Below are 22,860 nucleotides of genomic sequence, written 5' to 3' on the forward strand. Positions count from 1 at the left end.
ATAATTTTAGTATGCGATGAGCTATTAGTAAGAACGTTAGTTTTTCATTAAATTCGACTAAATCTTATTTCCCTATTGAAATGTAAATCCTTATATTATAAAAAGTATATCCATACCAACGATAATTTTATTTGCAGCATTAATATTGATTAATAATAATAATATATCATAGGTCAGAATATTAATAACATAAAAAAATAGATAACGTACCTTGCACTCCACTTTTATCTAGGAAATTACTTAGTTGAAACGTTGAATTACTCGACGCTAAATATTGTGTGAACCGCTGGAATCAAAAAAACAAATATGTATTAGAAGTAATGAATAAATTATTTTAATACAGTCAATTTGTACTCTAAACGGCCGCTAGTGAGAAAGTTTTTAAACAGCCAATCACATTGGTATGGAAAATTTATATTGAAAAACATTCTAATGTTATTTGGTAAGAATTAATAACAATTACTGTACAATCGACGATCTTAGGACTCGTAGTCGGACAGGATAAGGATCTGGTAGGGTACGTATGGTGTCGGTTAAGATACTCAACACAAACAGGTCTAGACGACAACTATGTAATTGACAATTACTTTACTATCGACGATCTTAGGACTCGTATTCGGACAGGATAAGGATCTGGTGGGGTAAGTATGGTGTCGGTTAAGATACTCAACACAAACACAAAGTCTAGACGACAACTATGTACTTGACTAGACGAGACTATAGTCTGTACAAACATATGTCATGAGATGCAGTTTTTTTTGGCCACTTTGCCAACCCATTGTTAACGATTCAGCCTGTTACATCCCATTATCCACCATGCTGCTCCACTGCGGGTGAAGGTGCGAGTGCGGGTCCACTTCTATGAGTAATTATCGCTATCAGGTGTTTATGATATGACAAGCGGGACCGCCAGCATTATGTATTCTCCGAGGCACAATGAAGAGACTCACAAAGAGAAACAACCAGACCAGAAAAATATATTTGACAAATATTCACCCCGAACGGGAAACGAACCCGCAATCGCCAGTGTATGAACGCCTACGCGGTACACGCACCACTACACCAGAGCGAAGTCGTCCCATCCCAACCATTCAACCCATTCAGCCCATCGTCAAATGTAGAAATAAAAGTTTTTCAGAGAAATTTTGTAACATTCTGACTTCATAATGTAATAGGTACTAAGATAAATAAACTCAGGATTTATTTATCAAATGTTTGATAGATAATACGTAGGTAATATTGTAATAATACTGTGATGAATGAACTCTTTGTTTTGTTTTACATTAGCCTATTGTATTACAACCGGAAAAATTGTACGATTCACATTTCATGGACCAATTTTGGGCATTACATTACACTAACACTACTATTAAAACTAAACTCGATTTGCGTCCAAACTTCATCAAAAAAAAAAACATCCCATTGCTGGGCATGTCTCTTCTCCATATATGAGAAGCTTAGTCCAGCACGCTGCTTCACTGCGGTATGACGGATATTTTCTTTACTATGAGTAAAGATCGCTATCTGGTATTTATGGTAACCACCGGGACCGATAGCTTAACGTGCTCTCCGAGGCACGATGGGGAGACCCACAATAACAGATATCCAAACTGAATAGAAATAGTAGTACAAATTTTAAGCGCCTACTCGCGTCAGTACACCAGAGAGATTATTAAACCTTTAATATTTATCACTACATAATTCAGGACTTGGTTGGTTGGGCTTCAAGGTCGTATATCAATATTACCTACACTCACGGGAATATGTAGTTGCGAACGTTAGAGCAAACGTTGTTTAACGTTTTATAGAACTCTAGAGTTTAATATAATATAACTTATCTACTAGTTCATTGTCAATCAGGTACTGCTTTACTTATGAGTCGTCAGAAGACGTTTTATGTCATAAAATCATGATTATTTATGGTAAAGCTTATGCCAATTTTTACTTTTTTTTATTTAGAAAATACTTGATATAAATGTTTCAGGGTAAGATTAAAGTAGTTTTGTAAATAATATGTTTAGTAGTTGCTAAAAAACCTCTAGCCTCCCCATTTACTTGTGGTCTAAAAATTAAGATATAAATCGTATAAAAATCAATGTAATTATTTCTTCTCGATATAACAATAAAAAATCTGACAATTGTATTATATTATACTCATTATTATATTTACAGAACTATCAAATCATTAGTTTCAGCATTACCAAAAATCAATAAATTGTTGGAAGTTGTCCAATTGTGCGTAGAGAATAAATGTTTGCCGTTACAAAGCCGATTTGGAAAAATACTTCTACATTAGTGTAGATGGATAATCTGTTCCATAGTGTAGATGCACATAGGAAAGTATTAAGCTATTAAAAATCAAGCTACGACTGAAAAGAATGGCTCAAGAAATTAAATTTACGGGACAAGTTTTTAAAATTCAACTTTGGTTAAACCAAGCGTGCTGATACGATCTACATTATAAAACACTTATATTTTTTTTAAATATAATTACGTTCTTTGGTCTACTTAAACTGAAGTGCTACTGAAAAAAACCTTTAAAGCGAAGACCTGATTATTTATTTAGTCCACGGTCCTGCACTTGAGCCGGATTTGATGAAAGGAAGGGACGAAAACGTAATGGGAATGTGAAAGTAAAATCTTGTTTAGATAACGACGGACCGTGAATGAAGTCACAAGTGTCAGATCATTTTGACGATTGAAGAGAAATTGGGATGGATCCTGAAATTAGTTTAATATTCTTTGCATTTCTTTTGAACGGACTTCAAATAAGGAAGAGGTTCTCAATTCGACTGTATTTTTTTGTGTGTGACCTCAGAAATTAATACTGGATGAATCGATTTTGATGATTCTTTGATTCTATTCCATTTAATTTTGATCGAGATCTGATGAGTACTTTTGTGCTATCCCTAATAATGCGTATTTACTTGACTAATTTTTTGTTAACCTACGTTGTATTACTGGTCGGTGTAATTGAAGACGGTTTCTTTTTTCGTTTGCAAGTGAACACAAATATAGGATTGAGCTATCGAGGAAAAGAATGATTTAAATTTACCGTATTACTCCTTATTTTAAACCTGTTTTGATTTGTTTTGAATTAAAAAATGTAGATAAATTCTGATTCACAGTTTAATGGCACAATGTCGAGAGAATCAGTGTAATCGCGGCAATCGACTTTTGTTTTAGCGGATGCGGGATCCGTCATCACGCAAACATTTATACGGGCCTTGTAGGTATTTGTCTGAACGTTTGTGTAGTTCGTTTCTGGACATTTAGCACTCGCGTTATTTCTTCTTTACAAACAAAAAACCATCAATTGGTAAAGAGTTTAGTTAATTTCATAATCATCAGAGCGATTTGACTTTTATTTTGTAACGGATAAACTCGAAAAACTACTGAACCGATTTAAAAAATCCTTTTACCAGACCAAGAAGAATGCTACGTTATCACCGAGTTGCATTGTTTACATTTCGATGAGAGAAAAGGGAACAGCCAAATAGATAAAGAATTTCTATATATATTACATAATTTCACGTCGATTTAAAACCTTTAAACCCAAATTAGATAATTGTCGAGATAGTCTCAAGTTAGAGAGACTAAGCTTTATAGACAGTGATGAATAAAACCTTAGCCGACCTTCAAAAGATTTAAATATAGACAGCGCTCGAGACGAATCCCAAGTCGGTAGGTATATATTTTTATTTCACCCGTTTCAAGCCATTCCACATAGTCACGTAGAGACTTTATTGCTTAGGCAAATAACTTCGCAATGCTACGATTAATTATTCTAAGATGACACGATATTGTTATATATCGGCTTGAATATTATTTGAACTCGATTTTGATGTCATATTTAGAGGTCTTTGATCAGGTGTTTTATTTTTATTAAAATACTAGCAGCCCGCCCTGGTTTCGCACGGGTATTTAAGTTTACCCCATATTTTTTTTTTTTTGAAAATATAATATAGTCTCGCGGATAGTGTAGTAATAACAGTGAATACAGAATTTTTCAAATCAGTTCAGCAGTTCCGGAGCCTATTCAATGCAATCAAAAAAACAATCAAATCTTTCCTCTTTATGATATCAGTATAGATTATCTGTAACCGCTCTGGTGTATATTGTAAGCGCGTGTAGGTGCCTAAACAACGGCGGCTGCAGGTTTGATTCACGCTCGGGATAGATATTTGCATTAGTGCAGATATTTGTTACTAGTCTCTGTATATATCATTATGGGTCTTCCCACTATGTTCCGAACACGTTAAGCCGTTGATGCCGGTTGTTATCATACACACCTGATAGCGATCGTTACTCATAGACATGCAAACCCGCAGTGGAGCAGCGTGGTTTATTAAGGTCCGACCCCTCTCCGGAGAAAGGGGCCTATGCCTAGCAGTGGTATGTTCCAGACTCAATCAATCTTTATCTGTAATGCGAGCCATTTGGTATCTATGTAGCCTATACAGGCTGAAAGGTATGGTATATTTCTAACCTTGTTTCCTTGACAAGGCAATTGCTTGAATCAAATCGGATTAATATTACTTTTGTAATTTTCAATGGAATTTTTTTAATATATTGATTAGGACGTCTTTTTTTATTTTTACACATATTCTAACACTAGTTTTTGCACGACTTCAAGGGACAGAAGGATATAAATTAAATTTCAAATTATTAAATTAATAGTTGTACACCGCGGTTTCAATCGCGTTAATTGAAGAAAAATATAGCACCTTCTTCGGTAAATAGGCTATCCAAAACAAAAAGAATGATTTGATTTGAACCAGTAGTTCCTGAGATTAATGCATTTAAAAAAGAAACTTTTTAGCTTCATAATCTTTGTATATAAAATTCTCGTGTCACAATGTTAGTTATCATACTCTGCTGGCTGGACCGATTTTTATGAAATTTTGTGTGCATATCGTTTAGGTCTGAGAATCGGCCCACATCTACATTTCATGCCCCTAAATTATAAGGGGGGGGGGGGGGGAATAAGGTGCGTTAAGAAAATATATGGCAAAACAACGTCTGCGGGGTCAGCTAGTATTAGTATAGATTATAAGCTGTATTGAAATATGGCAGAAATAAATTAAAAATCAGTCACTTAAAGAGTAGGACTCTTATCGCAAACAATATGAATTGCAATGCATACGTCATTCCATGGCAATTAATTTCTCCATTCAACTCAATGCTAGATCGATTTCCGCAAATTCTTAGTACTTTAAAATTGTATATTTACTATAAGTAAAATATTTTATAACTACGTTTATAACAAAACGATAATTTTCAGCCTTCATATTCAATAGGCTTTTTAGTTAATAGGTTCCTGATATTATAAAAAGAATCAGCTTATTTCATCAAGTGGTTCTTGCGTTATTTTGCTATCATCCGTACATCCAAAAACTTGACGTCTAACATAATAATTATTTAATTGATTCTTTTTACTATAATGGTATTTAAAAAAGACTTCAAATGATATTCAAAATATGATTTGATGTGTGTTATGTTTAAAAGTCTGTATTATTTTACTAACCCGACCCGGCAAACGTAGTTATGTTTTTTTAGTTATGTAGTTATATTTTTGTAGTTATGTATTTTTTAGTAGTGTTAAGCGTAACGCTATTAAAAAATAGGGATTGGTGGTCCAAGGGTGAAAATGTAGTCGTATGTATTTTTCAACGCTAAGTCATAATAAAATAAAATAAAAACATTTTGTCAAAAATATGAAAATAAATTTTTTTTGGGGTGCCACACTCAGAATAGTTTATGATCGATTCTAAGACTTATGGTATATACACAAAAATTTCCATAAGGTTCCATAAGCCGTTTCGGAGGAGTTTGACCCCAAACACTGTGACACCAGAATTTTATATAGGTATTAGATTAATTCAATTCGCTTCAGCCTGTAATATCCCACTGCTGAGCATAGGTCTCTTTCCCCAAGAAGGATCGGAGCTTAATCCACCACGCTGCGGCAATGCAGGTTGGCGGATATATTCCCTACTAAGTACTATGAGTAACGATCGCTACCAGGTGTACATGATAACAACTGGGACCGACAGCTTAACGTACTCTCCGAGGCACGGTGCGGAATACAAATGTTTGTCATGTGCGGGGATCGAACCCGCAACGACAACAGCAGCCTCAAATCAATGCTGTAAGCGTCGTGCCAACGCGACATTGTTTTAAAAATATAGAGTGGGCGCTTCCCGTACTTTCATTTTTTGAGAATAAAACACAGCCTCGTCGGAGAGGCGTGCAATAGGTCTAACTCTATATTTTTGAATGTAACATCATACTTAAGTCAAAATTGTTCTTTTTTTTTCATTTCAGTCTGGCTTTCTATATCTCGGTCACTTGGATGATGGTGATTGATGGTTGGATGATGAAGAAAACATTTTAAAATATACGACGATCTTGGTATTGGATACCTACTTTTTATCCCGAAATTCAGTACGACTCTAGGAAAAAGAGATAAAAGTCACGTGTGGAATCTACCAATAATGTAGATACTTAGCTACAATTCATTAACCTATAGCGCGTTTTCTTTTTTATTCTAAGAAAGAAAATATTCTAAAAATGATTCATCTAAAGTCCTATTCCGATCACGTAAAATGTTCAAGGTCTTTAGTATGTCAGCTCAAAAATTCTAGTCATATAACTGTAAGTAATAACTACGACATAAAGAAATAAAGAAAGACAAAGCTTATTTGAAAAAAAAATTTAAATTCAACATATTTTTTTAATTAATTTGTAACGGCTATCATTCCTAACAACAGGATATATGTCGTAATAAACAAGGAAACAACTACATATTACAATGTAATATTCATATCATTATTATTCGAAGGATTTTTATAAAATCACTACACATTATAAAAATAAATATTATTTGTTCACTATTTTTTCACTCCCTAACTGCACTTTCTATTGCTTGTCCTATACCCAAAGGATGTCTGGAAGAAATCGCTCTTTCAGCGATAAGACCGCCTTTGTACATCTTTAATTTTATGTTACTAATTTCTTGTTTTTTTTTTAGTGTACAATAAAGAGTATTATTATAAATTACCCGCATTGCCTGCCTATGTGTCTATTATAACCCAAGTGCAGGTTTAACACCAATGATTGCTTAAAACGATTGATGAGAAAAGTACATATAACTCATGAAAAACAGGGAAGGGTCCAGCTAGTTCTTTAATAAAACTCAATTATATAATTTCCAAGCACTAGTGTTCGTGGTACCGATGAGAACTTGAGACCCCTTCCCAACAGTTAAGCCCTCGGAAAGGTTAAAATATTTCCGTTATGAGGCATTCAGATTAAATTAAAAAAATGCATGATAGAAATTAATTCCGCATAGCTACATTTTTAAATAATTTAAATATAATATAACGGTCGAATTGAGTAAGCTCCTCTTTTTTTGAAGTTGGTTAAATGAGGATAATACTAACATTATCGTAAAAAAATTTTGAAATAAAAGATAATACACAATTTTATTATATGTACTAGCAGTGCCCGCGGCTTCGCCCGCGTTGAAATTAGTGTGTCACAAAGTTTTGCCGGCAAACTTCCAGTGAAACTCTCATCAAAATCGGCTTAGCCGTTCCGTAAACCTTCCTCTTGCCAATGGTGGAGCCCTCTCTACAATGTTGAAACCGCATGAAACACGTTCAGTAAATTTTGAGCGAATCGATTACATAAACTTTTGGGGACTTATAATACACTAACTGTTGCCCGCGATTACGTCCTCGTGGTTATGAAGATATGTATTACTATTAAGATGTTTAACGCAAATTATTTTTTTATTTCAGTCACTTGAAATGCTTATCAAACTGAGTAACTTTTTAAAAGGCACAATTTAGTATAATTTAATAGTTATTTTTATAAAACCTCTCACCACATCTCACCTCATACACCACATTTCTGGTTTTATTTTCAGGCTGTATATGTTTCATACAAACTATCAACCCCAATTAAACCCCCTTAGCGATGGAATATCGTAAAATCCGTTCTTAGCGGACGTCTGCTAACTATAATCTACATCCCTGCCAAACTTTATCTTTGTCCAACCTGGATGGATAGACCATCCAGCGGTTTTTGAGTTCTCGTGATGAGTGAATCACTGACCTTTCTCTTTTATATATATAGATTACAATGCATTATTTGGACACCTCCTCACCATCTATAGAGCATATATTTTAAATTTCAAGTCTCTTACTTCAAAAACATAAGACTTTCATTCAAACTTCCGACCCCCGTTTTATCCCCTTAGGGGTCGATTTTCGTAAAATTAGTTCTTAGTGGATGTTTACACCCCATAAGGAAACTACCTGCCAAATTTCAAGTTTGTAGCTGTTATAGTTTCGGAGGTTTCGTGATGAGTGAGTCAACCTACCATCCCCCGTTTTAACTCCAAAAGAGAGTTGATTTCTATAGATACATTATTTGGTCACCTTTCTACCATCTATAGAGCATACATTTTAAATTTCAAGTCTCTTACTTCAAAAACATAGGACTTTCATACAAACTTCCAACCCCCGTTTTAGCCCTTTAAGGGTCGAGTTTCATAAAATCAACTCTTAGCGAATGTCTACAACCTATAAGGAGCCTACCTGCTAAATTTCAAGATTGTAGCTGTTATAGTTTCGAAGATTTTGTAATGAGGGAGTCAACCTACCATTCCCCGTTTTAACCCCAAATAGGAGTTGATTTCTAAAGATACATTATTTGGACACCTTCTCAATATCTAAAGAAAGTACATTTTAAATTTCAAGTCTCTTACTTCAATAACATAGGACTTTCATACAAACTTCCAACCCCCGTTTTACCCCCCTAGGGGTCGAATTTCGTAAAACCCATTCTTAGCGAATGTTTACGCCCTAAAAGGAGCCTATATGCCAAATTTCAAGTTTGTAGGTGTTATAGTTTCGGAGATTTCGTGATGAGTGAGTAAACCTACCATCCCCCGTTTTAACCCCAAAAGGGAGTTGATTTCTAAAGACACATTATTTGGACACCTTCTCATCATCTATAAGGCATACATTTTAAATTTCAAGTCTCTTACTTCAAAAACATGGGACTTTCACACAAACTTCCAACCCCCGTTTTACCCCCTTAGGGGTCGAGTTTCGTAAAATCCGTTCTTAGCGAATGTCTACAACCTATAAGGAGCCTACCTGCTAAATTTCAAGTTTGTAGCTATTATAGTTTCGGAGATTTCGCGATGAGTGAGTCAGCGTACCATCACCCGTTTTAACCCCAAAAGGGGGTTGATTTCTAAAGATATGTTATTTGAACACCTTTTCACCATCTATAGAGCTTACATTTTAAATTTCAAGTCTCTTACTTCAAAAACATAGGACTTTCATACAAACTTCCATCCCCCGTTTTACCCCCTTAGGGGGCGAGTTTCGTAAAATCCGTTCTTAGCGGATGTTTACGTCTTATAAGGAACCTACTTGCCAAATTTCAAGTTTGTAGGTGTTATAGTTTCGGAGATTTCGTGATGAGTGAGTGACCTTTCGCTTTTATATATATTATAGATTATAGATTATAGATAATTGTGTAAAAAACCGACTTCAATTACTTCGACTAGTAACTTGAGTAGTTAGACGAGTCAAATACGATTAGAGATCACTAATAATTGTGTTTGCTCGCTAACGAAAAAAAACCGACTTCAATTACATCGAAGAGTAATCGAACGTAACAACAACGTAGATCGACGAAAAATAGTCAAGTAACTACGGGTTATCAAAGATTACTCAAAAAGTAGTTATCAGATTTGATAAAATTTATATGTGACCACATGATAAACATCAGATTTCGATTAAATTGAAAATTATCAAAATCGGTACACCCAGTAAAAAGTTATTGCGGATTTTCGAGAATTTCCTCGATTTCTTTGGGATCCCATCATCAGATCCTGGTTTCCTTATCATGGTACTAAACTAGGGATATCTTCTTTCCAACAAAAAAAGAATTATCAAAATCGGTACATCCAGTAGAAAGTTATGCGGTATAATACAACGTAGGTCGACGAAAAAAGCGTCAAGTAAAAACGCATTATTAGATATAACTCGAAAAGTAGTTGTTAGATCTCAAATAAATTTAAATGGGACCAATTGACACACACCACCTTTCGATTAAAAAAAATATTGTCGAAATCGATCCACACGGTCAAAAGTTCTGATGTAACATACATTAAAAAAAAATAGTCGAATTGAGAACCTCCTCCTTTTTTGGAAGTCGGTTAAAAAGGACTAATCACATCACATCTCAATCAAATTTAAATGAAACTACATAACAAGCACAACCTTTCGATTTAAAAGTCATCGAAACGGTCCACCCAGTAAAAAATGTAAGAATACTCAGTGTAAGAATCTCATTCTTTTTTTTTTGTCGGTTAAAAACTATTTTATTGCTCGAAAATTTTCGCACTATTCGATCGTAATACCTACTAACGGAGAAGAATTCGAAAACTCATCAATACAAACAAATTCGTAGTTTCGAAATATTTGAGGGTACGACAGGGATCAATCGAAATGAGTCGATACGAATAATTCATGATTAAGAACTATTCGCATAGGCGAGTAAACTAACCAACAAAATACCGTTTAGCAAATATAACGTTCAAATTTCGACAAAACCAACTCCGATGCAATGTCGAAATTTAATTAAAAAAAAATTTCATTGCTTTTCAACTTCTTTTCCTAATCTACCCTCCTTATAAAACAAAGACTCCTATTAAAGAAAAAAAATTGGTCGTCTGTAAATTTGGTTTACGGACGATAGTTTAACGTGACAACGTCATAACAAAACATCTCCTCGGACGCACAGGCCAATCAAGTGGAAGAGATAGATGCGATGCAAGCGTACAATGAGCGTAACGCTACAATCAGTCATCCTCTTTCGTGCATGCAGCCGGCGTTCATCGATTTATTAGACGATGTCGCGTGAAAAAAAACTTTTACATGTCAGAAACTAGTGTGCTTTAGACCACACGAGCAAAACTTTCTATCTTCACTAACAACTTATATCCCCCTTTCAAGTTCCGTTCACCTCACCCGACCACACTTTTCGTAACGCTCTCGTCACGCATCCACAAGCTTACTCCCCAAGCATGCATAAAGAAGTTTTACTTCAATAAATTGACACAATTTATACACAAATACCTATCGTCTATGGAACATAAACGGCTGTGTCTCGTCAATACGATCACTTGTGTCAATAAATGTCTCGCTATTTTAGTACACGCTCGTACACGTACTGTGTTACGTGCACACGTCAACGCAATTATGGTTGCTATGTACATCACATAAAGGTGATATTCATATGAAACGAAACCGTAAATTGATAGATGGTAAGAGATAAATATTTTTAATTTTTACAAGTATAAAGATAGTATCTGCGTCTACCTACATCGTTTTAGGAAAGTCGGCACGATTTTGACGGAGAGAGGGAGTAATCTATTCAGTTTCTTGTCGATTCTTCTGAAAAGAATTTACATTCCGAATCTGTCTTGTAGCTTCACAACACAGATTATACAATAACGATTTCAAAGTGCTTTTGAAGCCTACTTGAATAAAGCATGTTTGAAATTAGAATTGATTGATTGATGATGACCAATTTCTTGTTACGAAAAAAAAAAACCGACTTTAATTCGAATGTGCCATTTGATATTTTTGTACAAGGTTTTTGGGATTCAATTGTTACAAAACTAGATTAACTTAAACGGAAGCGTGCTATTTATTTCAACTGTTGTTTGGTTGTCCAATAAAAGTTTTTATACGCCATAAATTATATATACACTCAAATATACTATGAGACAGTTTATCTAAAGACTGCAACAGCAATAGATTGGATTTCAGAATCAATACAAATAGTACTAATTTGGTGCATATATTCAAACTTAACGATAATTCTATTCTAACAATGCAAGCGCACTAATTTTCAACTATTTCAGACAAGAATCATAATTATAGTTTTCAACAACGCAGATTTCAATAAATCGGTCTCAGCATAAAGCAATGAATAAATGAAAGTTATTGTAGCAAGTTAGTGTTTTTAACTTATAATTAAATAACTATATGACGATATTTGCTTTGTAAAAAAAACACGGATCCACAAGGGACAAAAAAGGGGGAAGATACAAAAAATATTGAATTTTATTTGAAGAGTGCATTCACGGCAGTCGGTTCCTTAAGGTAAACAATTTTTGTGCCTGTATTTTAGGTAGGTAACTAATATCTAAAATGTAGTAGCAATTTTTTAATAGGTACTATGGATTGATATCGTTACCACTTTCACGAAGTATGATCAAACTCGAGGCAAATATTTGTCAAATGTTTTTGATGTGTGAGAACACTCACCTCGTTACCATACGCTAGTAGATGATGAACCGTTAGCAAAGCTTTGTAAACCACCACCCAGTTGGTGTTCTGTGTGCGCTCCACTAGCAGGTTGGCCAGCTGCGGTATTGACACGTTTGGTTCGTTTGTGCAGTGGACCAAATCTGCAAACAAAACAAAAAAAAAAACATTTAAAACAGTGCTGCAAAAATTTTGATCAAATTTGCTGAATCCCTTCGAGAAAGAATCAAAGATTATAAAATAATTTATTTTCGATTGTAATTATATTATGATGTATTCTTGTTAATTTCTTGATATGTTACTCATTATTTTGGATTATATTTATAACTTCAATGTTTGTATTTTTCTAATAATAAATTTTTAATTTTAGGAAGTTTGTAATATCTAACAATTAAACTTCTTGCATCTCATAGATCTATCATTTTTGACATTGGTAGTCACCTGTACTATAGATTAAAATCGATAAAACAAAAAATATTATATTAACTGTGCATTATATTAATAGTGTAAAATATTATATGTACCGTGTACATTTTGTTTTGTATTTTTTTTTTTTTGTTCTCTCACACTTCTGTACCCCGCGATAACACCATCATTCACTTCCATGGGTAAACTGGTAGATATCTCTTTTACGGCCGAACCCAATATTCAATCTAAAGATAGAGATAGGTAGTTATCATCGACTGCTAATAACTAACTATCTATCCTTTGTAGTTGTCCCAATAATTCGCATAGGGGACTACTATCTCCAGTTAGCTGTAGATAGACCGGCTACCTGAGCTCTCCCTTATATTCCAGTATACGCAGCGTCACAGACGGCCTCAGTTATGTTACACAGATGTTTTGTAGTATTTAAATTTGTCATACAAATTTTATTCATATTAAAGTAATCTTGTTTTATAAAAATATGGACAAATTAATTTTTACACAGACTTTTTAATTTATAATAAGTGATATTATTTTAATATGGAGTGCATGGTAAATCTAGTAACGGAACGTTTTAACACGACAAGAAAAGACGCTACGACGCCATTACGCTTTATTGAATCGTCGTTTCGTTAGAATTTGTATAATTTTTTTACAAATCAAAATTCAAATTATACAAATCATTGCAAATTATATAATGATTCACCAAATTGTTTGTTTTATTCACAAGATGAGTAAAGTAAGTATTATTTCACAAGAAACTTATTATTTTTATTCAATTAATTGTTGCAAAAGAGCAATATCACTTGAACTGCTACTTGAACTTGAGTCTGCCATTATTTTTCACTCGAAATTAATTTTATTTTAAACAAAGAAAATACTTTTGCAATTAATAAATCTTAGTTATCCCCCGAAAACTATAGATCGGATATTGTTGTTACTAAAGTTAACCAACGTTACTGACAGATAGAACTCTATTATTATTGGGACGCTTAAACTGTCATTTTCATACGAACTGTTATCCCTGGTAAGCTATCCTCCCTCTCATCGATAGATAGCTTTGAAGGATAAGATTGCCTATCGTCGACAAGTTTATTGGGTCAGTAAAATGAATGATAGATAGATGTTTCTATCTCTAGTAGGACATAACCAGAGATAGACTGAATATTGGGTTCGGCCGTTAGAGATCAGTTCGCGCTTGCCAACTGCCATTATACTAATATTTTTGTAAGTGCTTTGAAGTGCAATAAAAATATATAATAACATTATTATAAGCCGTTATAAGATGTTACAAGGTGTTAAACGTTGAATACAAGTATTATTTAGTCATAAAAATATGATTTTATATTGAATAATACAACGATGTTCGTTTTACGATCAGAAATGTTCTATAAGATTCGACAGATTTATATCGCAACTATAGCTGACCCAGCAAACGTTGTCCTGCCGCTAAACGCCATAAAAAAATAGGGTAGGTCGTAGAAGGGTGTAAATTTAGGGTTTATTTTTCAATGCCAAATCATAATAAAATAAAAATATAAAATTTGGTCCAAAACTATATACAATGTTTAGGGGGTGGACTGACTACCCTTAACATTTAGGGGGATGAAAATGTTGTTCGATTCTCAGACCTACCCAATGTGCACACAAAATTTCACGAGAATCGGTCAAGCCGTTTCGGAGGAGTTTAACTACAAACACCGCGACACGAGTATTTTATATATTAGATTGAATTATTGTTGTTGTATATGTTTTGTCGATAAAATAAATTATATAAATAAAACATAATGGTATATAGTAAGTATAATCATTACATTTAAGAAAAAAAAAAAAAAGAAATATGCCTAAAATACGCCTCGTTTAATATGACAAAACTGGGTCAAAGTGCGCCATATGTTTGAAGACTTAACGTTAAGTTACAATCCCTTTTTACTTTGGATGGGCCTTTAGAAATGTATTTAAATATGGCATCCGTTAACAAATATACATCTAAATTGTATTTAAAATATTATAATGTTTAAGATTTACTTCAATTTTAGGATTTTAACTTAGATTTCAGAATCTCAGGAACATAGAATTGGTTTTGAAAATCTAATATATAAAATTCTCGTGTCACAGTTTTTGTTGCCATACTCCTCCGAAACAGCTTGACCGATTTTGATGAAATTTTTTGTGCTTATCCGGTATCTATGAGAATCGGCCAACATCTATTTTTCATCCCCCTAAATGTTAGGGGTAGTCCACCCCTAATTTTTTTTTTTTAGACAAAATTTTTAATTTCTATTTTTTTATGATACAACATTAAAAAATACATACAACCCTAAATTTTCACCCTTCTACCACCAACCCCTATTTCTTAATAGCGTTTAGCGGCAAGACAACGTTTGCCGGGTCAGCTAGTTTGATATATTTTTATTTCATTTAGTTCGTTTATTTTGAAGATTCAAAAGCTTCGTTAACTAGCTAACTTCAGGTAGTCGGTTATTATTACTATAAATAAAAAGTGTGTGTAATAATATACGCACGTATGAAGTTATACTTCATTATCTAGCTAACTTCAGGTTGCTAACTTCTTCTTCGTTGACTAGCTAACTTCAGGGTGTCGGTTTTTTGCGACGTTGTGCGCGCGCATCGTAAAAATTTACTCTCATGACTATTCCCTAACACGCCAAAAGAAGTAACTTCAAAAATTTTACTCATTCATATTCCAAAACTATTACTGGTAATATGTAAAGCATTTACATATTTTTAATATTTCAATATCTTTCATGTGTTATGAAAAGCTATATCGAAACATGATATGATAAAATTATTTCAAGCTTAAGGTAAACTCGACTATACCTCACTCTTTGTGGCTTGAGCATTGACCTATAAATACGTCGCTACTCATAAGTCACATTGTTTAATGGGTGTTGATAAAATTGTAGAACGTGCCATACTACACTGAATAAATATTTCTAAGAACAGCAATTATATATTTAAATATGTATATGTATACAATTTTATCTGTTTTGATTTTACCATAAATTTAAAACGCTTTTTTCTAAATGGCAACTTCAATCATTTCAAGCTTCAGGTGTTTAATAATTCGGAATACAGGATGTCTGTCGGGTCAATTAACTATCAATAACAATTATGGAGAATGCATTGCATATTCTTCAGACAGGAGAGACCAGTAATATCGATAATAGACCAGTAAAATTAGGCCGAGTTAAAAATAAAAAGTAAATGAAACTCATTCTTAATGACAGACACTACGTGAACATTGTGTCAGGGGTTCAGAAACACACAATACAGAAGCACAAACACCTTTTTTTTAACGTGGGAAAAATCCATCATGGACACCCTCCGGCAAAGAGGGGCACCGGAGGGGAGTCAGACTCTTACTGAATAAAAACCATCCACGGGTGCCACTCCCTCGCCATTGCCGGAGTCGCAGGAATCCAAAATTCTTCTGCAAACTTTGGCGGCAGAAGCACAAACACCTAGACCACGACAAATGTCTGTATAGACTATAGGCTATATAAATATTATTCTGTGAGAGAATCAAAACTAGGGTTTCAGGGTTTGCCGTTTTAATTGTGCTAAATCGTCAAAAACAAAATACCTCTATTTTGAGACAATCAGTTAAGACTAAAAATTTGAACGATAGAGGAAAGTATTACAAAAAAAAAACAGAGAGTTTTAAAATTATTATTGTTTTAATTTTTCTGAGACAATTATAATGTTACGCCTATTGACTTTCGATAGAAATACGTTTGATTTTTGTAAATTAGCCATCGCTATACAAACATTGCGTGATGATTGCTACGATAATCGTGACAATAATATTTATCGTGCATTGATCCATCGCGCAGTCTATTTTACTTTTAACTGTAAAAGCAAAGTTTGGTTATTTTGTGAAACACCAATAACGTCCAGACTTTGTTCGCATGTACTTAACACTTTACAAACCATCAAAAGGTATTAAAAATTAACTTTAAGGTTTCAGTCTCTACTCTCTTTTTTTTTATTCTTTATTTTTTTTTTTTTGGGACTTTTATCTACACAGACATGCCAGCCCCATCATACCCTACGTCTAAGAAATGGAGAAAGAATCATTGATGATGTAAGATCATATTAACTAACAAATTTCCTGCATCAGACAAAGGTTCTGTTAAAACAGATAAAAAAGTGCCCATATCAAATTTATTTATACTAAAACGTTTACTACTCTTTCTCTCTTTCTAATACTCTATTCTCAAAAAATGTGTTTCCAGACTTCAGATCATTTAGATTTTTGTCGCTTCCTTGGGCGTCTGATACGTGCGATTCTGAAGGCACATTGTACATAACACTGCAATAAAATTTGTTAAATATAGTATTATATAGTAAAACATTGTTACTTTTAACTATATTTTTTCGTATTGTACGCAAACGAAGTCGGTTTTACATTTTTTTGTACTATCAGAAGGAATAAATTTTTTACTCAGTATTAAAATATTTCCGTAATATAATTACCTTTTTCGTATTTAGCTTTACAGGAAACTACATACAAGGATAAAATTATATATATGTAACTGTTTCACACAGTTATTGAAATATTTGGCTTCCATATTACCAAAATTGACATTAATATGTCTCCTTTATGTTCTCTAGGTGAATTGTACCCCTACCGTGCCTCGGAGAGCACGTAAAGCTGTAGGTCCCGGTTATTATCATACAATCCTGCTAGCGATCGTTACTCATAGTAGGTAAAGAATATATCCGCCAACCCGCAATGGAGCAGTGTGGTAGATTCACATATAACAGACGACCGTGTGTGTATAATAAATATATATTTATTTAAACATTTTATTAATTTACAACATATTTAATACATTAGTAAATCAACGCCGACCTTAATCCGTAAGAATACGGATGACCCGCTAACATGGTTCACAGCACAGTAAGCTTTACATTTTTTTGCTCAAACATTTTGTTTCGTTACTCAATAGATAATTTATTCCTTGATTATAAAACACAGATATCGCTCTTTGTCGGTGTAACATCAAATCTTATTTATAATTTACGCTCATTAGTAGAAATAGCAAGTTTATGTTAATTAATTGAATTAGACAAAGATGATAAATGTAAAATTGTTAACGCGATAAATTTATCTAAATTTCGAGGTTTTAAAAATAATAATATACGTCTCCACATTTAGCACAACTACTTTAAGTCTGAAGTTTTATCCATTTCATCACCTAAATATGAATGAGACAAATTTTGCTAAAAACACACGTTGAAAATAAACTAATATAAAATGTTATAAAAGTGACTAAACAGAAGGTAACTAACCCCCCCCCCCCCTACTCATAGAATTTACGCATGTGTCGAGAGTCTGGTAAGACACAACGCACAACAAGATCTTTATGATCTACATTCCATACAAATGTTTGTCATGACCGATGATTACGTATCTTGACTTTTTTTTATCACTAGGTAAGAGATTACCGTAGCTTATAGACGCCTGCAACACCAGAAGCATCGCAAGCGCGTTGTCGACCAAATCCCCAGTGCCCCCCAGGAGCTCTGGTCACCTTACTCACCAACAGGAACACAATACTGCTTGAAAACAGTATTATTTTGCTGTGATCTTCTGTAAGGTCGAGGTTACTATACCCCAGTCGGGCGGTTCCATATTTTGAGCAGGAAATTCCTGCTGTGCCCTACCTCAGTTGACTAAATAAACATTAAAAATACACGTTAAACACCGCCTTGATTTTTTAGTTTTTCTGTTTGGGCCATGGGGGACACCAAGCAGTCGAGACACAATTGTCCCGTTGATGCCGCGGAGAACAAAACATGACCGCGAGTCAGAGTCGACTTAAAAAATATGACAGAAAAATATATTAGATAGTGTAAGGAAATACATATAAGTTCTTTAAGAATTGGTATGGTACGAGTAGTTCAATAAAAACTTATCATTAAAATTTTGTAAATAACTTGTTTGTAACTTTAAGGCTGGATCTATCGACTCAATAAGTGAGGCCCAACTGGTGGACCATGGCGTACAACGTGTTAAGAACATTGCGTGATATTTCACGATAATTTCAATTTCACTCGTTTGACAGCAAGAAGTTTGCAAGAACATTCATAGGACGGGTTAGCATTTTTTAAATATAAATACACTAACATTCGACCAGAGGTTTTGTCCCGCGTCATTTCTAAGATTTATTGATTAAGAACAACCGCTCTGGTTTGTTAGTTGTTTTTTTTTTATATCACTAGGTCGGCAAACAAGCGTACGGCTCACCTGATGGTAAGCGATTATCGTAGCTTATAGACGCCAGCAACACCAGAAGCATCGCAAGCGCGTTGCCGACCCAATCCCCAATTCCCCCTAGGAGCTCTGGTCACCTTACTCACCAACAGGAACATAATACTGCTTGAAAACAGTGTTATTTAGCTGTGATCTTCTGTAAGGTCAAGGTACTACCCCAATCGGGCTGCTCCAGATTTTGAGCAGGAAATTCCTGCTGTGCCCTACCTCAGTTGAGTTGAAGTTGTGCGAGTAGTCGCCTTAAACACCGACGGTTTGCAGGTTCGATTCCCGCTCAGGATGGACATTGGTATTTGTACACAAAAATTTCTTTCCGGTTAGGATGTCTGTCCTTGTAGGTCTTCCTACCGTGCCTCGTAGTACCGATTGTTATCATAAATATCCCAAAGCGACCGTTAGCCATAGTAGGGAACATATCCGCCAACCCGCAGTAGCGCAGCATGGTGGATTAAGCTCCAATCCTACTCCTACGTGGAGATAGAGGCCTATGCCCAGCAGCGGGATGTTACAGGTTGAATGCGCAATTACAAGTTTTTAACTTTACCAATTTCACCGAAAACTATGAAGCCTACGTCACTCAGTGATAACGTAGCCTACACCTAGTTGATTAGTAAAATCAGTCCAGTCAGTCAGTCACGCCAAAACAACTGAACCGATTTAAATGAAATTTTGTACACAGGTAGTCTAGAGCCTGAGAAAGGACATAGGTTAATTTTTAATACGAAAAAGGTCTGTAAGATGGGGATGAAAAGTTTTATCGAAATATCGTAATTTTTAGAACTAGAAGCTTGAAACTTATTTTTAGGCTGTTGATTCGATATACTTAAATAAATACGAGTATGACATTCAAAGTTCGTAAAAGTTTTATCCTCAAGGGTGTAAAATAATAATAGGGAATAAAGAATGTTAGTATAGAAATATGTAGGGTACATGTAAATTTTTATAAGTTAGCGAAAAAATACAAAATATTAATGTTATTCTGATGTCCAAAATAAAAAAAAGTTATATCCAAAAAATGCTCTCCTAAGTCATTATTCCACGCGTCACAGCTTGTTAAATATAAATAACCTTTATAATATTCGGTATAAAAGAAAAGATGACATATGTAATTGTTCAGGTGTGTACCGGTATTATATTATAAAGGCTATGATACAGAAAAGTTTCACCAACAACGATGTTGACGCTTGTACAGTTATAACAACTAACGATAGGTAATAAAATTGGTATAAAATAAATCGTTCACCAAATACGCGAACTTGACCTTACCTTTAATGATGTACTTTATAAGCTTAATATAATTAAATTAGTTTTATTGCTTATTATAAGTTAACGAAGGCCTAGAGGTTTAGTTAATATTAGCAATGAAAATTAATTGCAATGTACTTGCGGTACTTCATATATCATAAACTTTTTTGTCTACCTTCCGATATCTCTTCGTTTCTAGTCGATTTCAGAAATTAAAAATATCAAGCATTCGTTTTTGTTGCCGGAACCATGCAAGTGTGCATATGTACTTGCATATGTGTGGTTATATTTGTGATTCGTATTTTTTTTTCGACTTATACGTAACATAAGTTAAAATCACTGCAGCGACAAATTGATATTGTAAGTATATACCTACTTTAGGACTAGTTTTCTTTAAGATTCTTCGAACTGGATCGATTTCTTAGTTACAGTATAACTTTACTTGTTTACAGGGTACGTGTGGACGATTCTTATACATTCTAATATACATGCCTAAACAAATTTAATATATCAAGGTTCATAATCATAAATATGCACACAAAATTTCATAAAAATTGGTCAAACCGTTTCGGAGGAGTATTGTACTTAAAATTGTGACACGAGAATTTTATATATAAGTCAATATAATATAATATAATTCATTTTTTTTTATAGTTTAACGGCAAAAGAACTATACAAACACTATACAGGTATACATAAAATAGGTGATTTTAATTGAAACTCCGCATATAACGAAGTTCATAAAACCATTAAGCGCGTGAGGTCAGCTAACAAATTATTATTGTACATTCGAACTTGACCTAATAATGCTTCAATTTACTGACTATCATAAATGAGAATTTAATTAGATATCAATGTCTTAATTTTCACCTCATTTAGTTTAATTTTTTTATCACTTCAAATCAAGCCATACGTGTTATGACATAGACTCTGAATATTACTGTTATTAAAAATTCTTTCAATTTGGGCACGGCTTTCAGACTGATCTGATCTATTTTGAGTACAAATTAACCATTTTTTATACGAAGTAGTTAAGACGACACGATACACGATTCAGCCTGTAATATCCTACAGCTGGGCATAGGCGTCTTTCTCCATGTACCAGGAAAGTAGTAATACTAAGGAGGTCGTTACTAATTTAAAATTGCTATTCCTTACAGATATAATCAAAACCTAGCAAATAAAGTATCAGTTACTTAGACATGAATTAGAACATGTTGTTGTAAATGTATTACTAGCTTCTACACGCGACATCATCCGCGTGAACTCCACTCCTTTTAGCGTGATGATATATAGCCTATAGTCTTCCTCGATAAATGGCTATCTAACACTGAAAGAATTTTTAAAATCGGACCAGCCGGCCTAGCATGCATACAACGAGATATCTCTTGACGAGAGAGAGAGATAATGTCTAACATCGAGTATTTTCTCGATTACCCTAACATGCGCACTACGAGAGACAAAATTCTCTTCCGAAGACTTCGCCTTGTCGAGTAGAGAAACATTATCAACCATAATCACAACTGAATATCATTCTTATTTCTTATGTCGTAAAGTTGAATTTACAAGGTTATTGACCAATTTCAAACGAGTGACACATGTTTTATTTAACAATGTTCTCGGCCTTTTGGCTAAGATAAAAAGTGTATATCTAATTTAAAAAATCTAATATGGAAAATAAAACGGCGTAAGTAAATGAATTTAATTATATATGTAAAACAATATGCTCGTGTTGTGCTTTATATCTTGTCGCACATTAGATAATTGTAATTCTATCACGCATTGTTTTTTTTTTTTTAATTTTTAAAATTTTTTGAATTTTTGAATTTTTTTTTTTTGATTATTGATTTTACTTTTATTCTATTTCATTTTATTTTTAGTTATTGATTTTTTTAATATAATTTTGTTTTGTTTTTTATTCTGAATGTTGTCTTGTCTTGTTGTACTAACCCAATATGGACTTATACTTTGGTCTGAAATAAAGTATTATTATTATTATTATTTAGAATAAGAAGCAACAGGGCGCAAATACGTCTTTTGTGTCATTATATGGCACACTTCACTCGACTTTTCGCATTTCCCGCTCTTCGTATACCGAAATTATATAATTATAATAGGGAAACGCCATGGTATACAAAAAATAGGCACCCGGTTTTATTTATTTTTTATTTATCGTCTTTCTCGTCGATAACATTGAAGACGAGAAGTTTCTCTACCTAAAACGACAAAATTCGACAAAATTACGATGTCATGTTAGCTTCCGTAGAGATAAATATCACAGATCACTAAAATTTAATGATTATCTCTTCTTGACGTAACGAGAAGAGTATCGCGTGCACGCATGTTAGCTACTGTAGACATAGAGAGATAATACGAGAAAAGGGGTAGACAAAATTTTGTCGTGGCGCGCATGCTAGGCCTGCTGGAGTTCCTGAGATTAGCGCGTACAAGCAAACAAACAAATAAACTCTTCAGCTTTATAATATTAGTACAGTCAATCGGGGTAACTTTGACAGATCATTA

The 22,860-nt window shown here is 33.8% G+C and overlaps 1 protein-coding gene across 1 annotated transcript in view; it reads right to left on the reverse strand.

Annotated features, from left to right (window-relative positions):
• The window catches only part of LOC123663813 (phosphatidylinositol-binding clathrin assembly protein LAP), a 70,473-nt gene that overhangs the window by 29,814 nt on the left and 17,799 nt on the right, over positions 1-22,860 (reverse strand). The window contains exons 2-3 of the mRNA XM_045598452.1: positions 12,363-12,505; positions 211-286 (exon numbers count right to left, since the gene is read on the reverse strand). Coding sequence (XP_045454408.1) covers positions 211-286; positions 12,363-12,505 — 219 coding nt within the window. The remainder of the gene's footprint in view (positions 1-210; positions 287-12,362; positions 12,506-22,860) is intronic.

The sequence above is a fragment of the Melitaea cinxia genome, chromosome 21 (assembly GCF_905220565.1).
Source record: "Melitaea cinxia chromosome 21, ilMelCinx1.1, whole genome shotgun sequence".
In the NCBI taxonomy this organism is placed as follows: domain Eukaryota; kingdom Metazoa; phylum Arthropoda; class Insecta; order Lepidoptera; family Nymphalidae; genus Melitaea; species Melitaea cinxia.